We start from the raw sequence: 4,489 nt of genomic DNA, 5'->3' as shown, positions 1-4,489 counted from the left end.
AAAAAGAGCTATGAGAAGAAACAAGGGAATTAAGAGGGTTAAAAAAAAGGCAAGCAAAAAATTTTTTTTTAATCATCACTAATTAAAACAATATGAATGTTAACATATTTGATCATCGTAAAAGCTTTGCCAACCAACACTTACTGATACCATGAACCCCTATGCTGAGAACAGGATGAAGCAGTGTGTCCTTAGGGGCTTTACACTGGCAGCCTGGATCATGGAGTTTTTGGTTTTTTTTAATCCTCACCCAAGGATATTTTCCCACTGATTTTCAGAGTGAGTAGAAGAGAGAGGGAAAGACAGAAAATACCGATGTGAGAGAAACACATCCATTGGTTGCCTCCTACACAAGCCCTACCAGGGCCGGGGCTGGGGAGGAGCCTGCAACTGAGGTACACGCCCTTGACCAGAATGGAACCCGGTACCCTTCAGTCCACAGGCCGATGCTCTATCCACTGGGCCAGGAGTTTTCATAAATTAAAAATCCCTGTACAAGGAAAAGGTACTAGATGCCTACTGCAATACTCAACCACTGAGCCACGCCGGCCGGGCTCCTATTAGCTCTTTATATGTAGCTTAGCTCCGGACAAACTGAACTATGCTTATCCTCTGAGCACGGCTGGCATTCCTATTTCTATGTGTTTTCCCAGGCTGTTTTTTTCAACTATACCTTTTCCCTATCTACCTTCTACTCATAGATTTCAAATGGCACTTGTTCAATGAAGGCCTCCCCCATCCTTCTTATGAGACCAGGCATCTTTGCACTTCCGTGCCAGTTTGTTTTATAGCTCTTACAACACTTAACATTTTTGCCATCTTATTCTATCCACTCATTCCTTCCTCCTAATTGTAAACTACCTGTGAGATTGTCTTATTCATTTTTCTATTCATCTGTATAGCGCTTTGAACACAGTAGGTTCTCAAATATCTGAAATTATAAAAATACGGGTCACAAAATACAGCTCAGAATCGCAGCTTGTAAAATTCCTACAAAACAGACTAATCTGAAAATAGGAACCAGTAAATACAGATCAACTATTTTCACGTCATAATTCCAAGTACTGATTCACTTTTTTAAATGTGTGTAGCCTTCTGAGTCTTCAGCTTTTCACACTAATTTCTTAAATCACCAATATTTATTTATTTCTAAAATAATATGAAACAAAAACATATGGCTAACCACAATAAGGTGCTTGTTAAAAATATTTGGGCCGTATCGTAGAGGACATTACCACTATAGTTCTGTCTTGATACTGACCTTCGCTCAAACATTCTCAGGGAGTAAAGCTTACAGGTACATCCCAACGCAATGACGAGCAGCAGGCCGCAGATGAGGCTGCCGATGACGGCCGCGGTTATGACCCGGGTGGGCACAATCACCGGGCAGTTCTCCTCATCGCTGCCGTCGCCGCAGTCATCCTGAGAATCACACACCCAGCTCTCAAACACACAGCGATTGTTTTTACAGTGAAAATTCCCAGGCTGGCAAAAGAAGCAGTTTTTTTCGTCCGAGCCATTCGGGCAGTGATTCTGGTAGTTGCAGCGATCAGAACGAGGGTAACAGACACCGTTTCGGGAACACGGGAACTCCTCCTTCTGGCACATGGTACAGTTGACTTCATCCCTGCCATTGGGGCAATGCCAATACCCATCACAGCGCTGCTGCTCAGTGTAGCACCCCCAGTTACCCCCGCAGGGTATCTCCCAGGGCAAACAGAAGCCGTCTACTTGGTAAGTGGCGTTAAAGCCCCTCGCAGCATTCACTTTATCCGCACAGAAATGTACCCGTATCTGTCCGGAGGAAGAAACCACTGTAAGAGGCGCATGAGAATCAAAGGCAGTCAGCACACGCAAGAGCTTGTGCGGGTTCTCCTCTAATCCATCGTATATTTTGACATAATCACCATAGCCAGTACCATCAAGTTTAAAGTCTGTGAAGCGTAGAATGACTTTGCGATGATCGCCAGTGTCTATTAACCAGGTGCAGTTGCTTCCAGGAGGATAAAAGTCTGGGTAATTGGGAGAATTAAAAGTACCATAAAAGTATTTCAGCCACTGCCCACAAGTTGGCACATCACAGTCTATTTCGTCTCCGAGGTCAAGGCAGTCAATGTTCCCGTCACATTTCAAAGACTCGGGGAGGCAAGTGTAAACTTTGGTAAACCGAGACAGACACTGGAACTGGTTGTAAGCACAGGGTTGGAAAGCAGCGGGTGTGGGAGCGTTAGCTTCTGTAGCACAGATCTCCTCATCGGAACCATCTCCGCACTCATCCATGCTGTTGCATTTCCAGGCTTCCGGGATACACTTCCCATTTCCGCAGCGGAACTGATCGCAAGCACAGTGTGGCTCCTCAGACTTCCCTGGGAGAACATGGGAGGGACGGAGGGAGCAGAGAGGTAAGGAGAAAAAAACATGCTCTTTAAAATAAAAAATATGTAAAGGCGAGTGATAATATTTATAATAAATGTTGAGTAAGCCCAAGTGAAAGGGTTTCAAAAATCTTGTTTTAAAAAGTAGGTTAAGCTCTAATGGCAAATTAATATTAGCTCACTAATTACTCAGCAATTTATTAAAAACTTATGATTTGTTCCATAAAGATCTTTGTGGTTTGATCTTAAAGAGAAGAAACCAATTCTGTTTTTACAGAAAGCTATTTTACTGCAGAACATCCAGTAAAATGATTTAAGACACATAAACCAACAGGATATATTGCCTAAAAATTTTAAATAACCTATTGCATAAACATTGAAATGACAGACATTTTGAAATAAAGAGAAATTCATCCACAGGAATCACCTTTCAAAACAATTTTCTCATATTTTTTTTTAGGTGTTTATATAGGTAACACAATATTTTGCTATGTATATTATAGTTTTTTTAAGGCCCATTATTAACTTAAATTTTTGCTAAGATTATATGATCAACTTTATGTTTATAGCATTTCATGTAATCATAACACAGCACTTCCATTCTATAAGTTCTATTGTTTTAACATAACTGCAAAATATTGCATGAATCTGAGATAAAGGTATAAACTTAATCATCATAACAGGGGGAAGGAGACAGAAAAAAATGAAAATGCTCATCTAATTCTAACTATCTTAGTGTACCGTCCTGAATATAAAACGAGGTAGAGAAAGAAAACCAAACATTAGATCTCTACAGTCCCAAAATTGACAATGTTGGGCCAATGCTAACATCTCCATTAACAACTTGTTTATTGGTGAATAGATGACAGAAAATGTGCTTCAGAACCTAAATAGTACAAAGACTATGTTTTTAAGAAAAAAAAAATCAACATATGTTTGCTAAAAAAGGCCGTGTGCCTCAGAAGATGTAAAATTATTTCAGCAAAAAATATACATAGCTCCACTGCTGAGTTCTTCACATTTGCATGACCTGGTCGCTCTTTTTGGATACAGTTTGAAAATAGCCAATACACTATAAACCATCAGGGTGAATCTGAGTGTGTCTTTTTGTAAAGACAATGGTAATTCACAAACAAAAGTGTATTCTGAAGTAACTTTCAGGATATGGGGAAGTAGAGAAAGGAGAAAAAGTTCTTTCAAACGAAATGTATTTAAAATATTTAAAAGCAAAGTGGCCTTTGTTTATAAAATTAATCATTTCATTAGGATGATACAAAACACCTTTTTAGGGCCCAGTTCTAGGGCCCCTGGACCTTTAGCTGCTAACTCCTCCCTCACAGCTGCCTGGAGAACAGTCTCAATGAAATGAACACTGCCGGAAGACTGGCACCCAAGTGCCTGAGCAGTTACTACTGTCGAATTCTGTTCAGCACCTTTCTCCTTCTTAGAAACACACCTGAAAAGTATGCCAGTCTGAAACCCTTCCGAGAGACACTGTCATCGGAGTGGAACCGGATCCAGACGTGGTCTTGTGAAGAAATGTAGGGTGGTGGGATTGTGGAGCCACAAGCTCGGTAGCTCTCAATATTCTTGTATGTTTCTATTGTCAACCAGTCCAAACTGCATCTTCTGGACCCCTGAATGTCAAAATCCTGAAAACTACAAAACACACAAGAAAGTCAGAAAAGGCTATTAGGTAGGGTAATTATAATACAACTAGAGGCCTGGTGCATGAAATTCATGCATGGGAAGGGTCCCTAGGCCTGGCCAGCGATCAGGGCCGATCGGGGCCTTCTGGTTGCCGACCTGGGCCTCCCTTCTCCAGCTGCTGGCCGGGGCCCTCTTTTGTTCTGCGCCATGCACACCCTGGTGGTCAGCGCATGTCATGGTGAGCGATCAAACTCCTGGTCGAACTCCCAAGGGGACGATTAGCATATTAGGCTTTTATATATATAAATGTATAATCTCCTTGGTTTTCCAGACATACAACTATATCATCTACACTAATAAAAGAAAAACATGCAAATTGGTGTCACTCTGCTAAAGCCACCAGCCAATCAGAGTGAGTGCAAATTAACCCAAAAAAGATGGCAGTTAATTTGCATACGCAGGCT

General features: G+C 41.3%; 1 protein-coding gene across 1 annotated transcript in view; it reads right to left on the bottom strand.

Moving 5' to 3' along the window:
• Positions 1-4,489, bottom strand: part of LRP12 (LDL receptor related protein 12) — a gene marked incomplete at its 5' end in the record, with an annotated part of 25,490 nt that overhangs the window by 3,672 nt on the left and 17,329 nt on the right. Inside the window, 2 exons of the mRNA XM_015561699.1 lie at positions 1,180-2,366; positions 3,832-4,034. Coding sequence (XP_015417185.1) covers positions 1,180-2,366; positions 3,832-4,034 — 1,390 coding nt within the window. The remainder of the gene's footprint in view (positions 1-1,179; positions 2,367-3,831; positions 4,035-4,489) is intronic.

The sequence above is a fragment of the Myotis davidii genome, unplaced genomic scaffold (genome assembly GCF_000327345.1).
Source record: "Myotis davidii unplaced genomic scaffold, ASM32734v1 scaffold497, whole genome shotgun sequence".
Taxonomy (NCBI): Eukaryota; Metazoa; Chordata; class Mammalia; order Chiroptera; family Vespertilionidae; genus Myotis; species Myotis davidii.
This window is presented reverse-complemented; position numbering and strand designations above follow the sequence as displayed.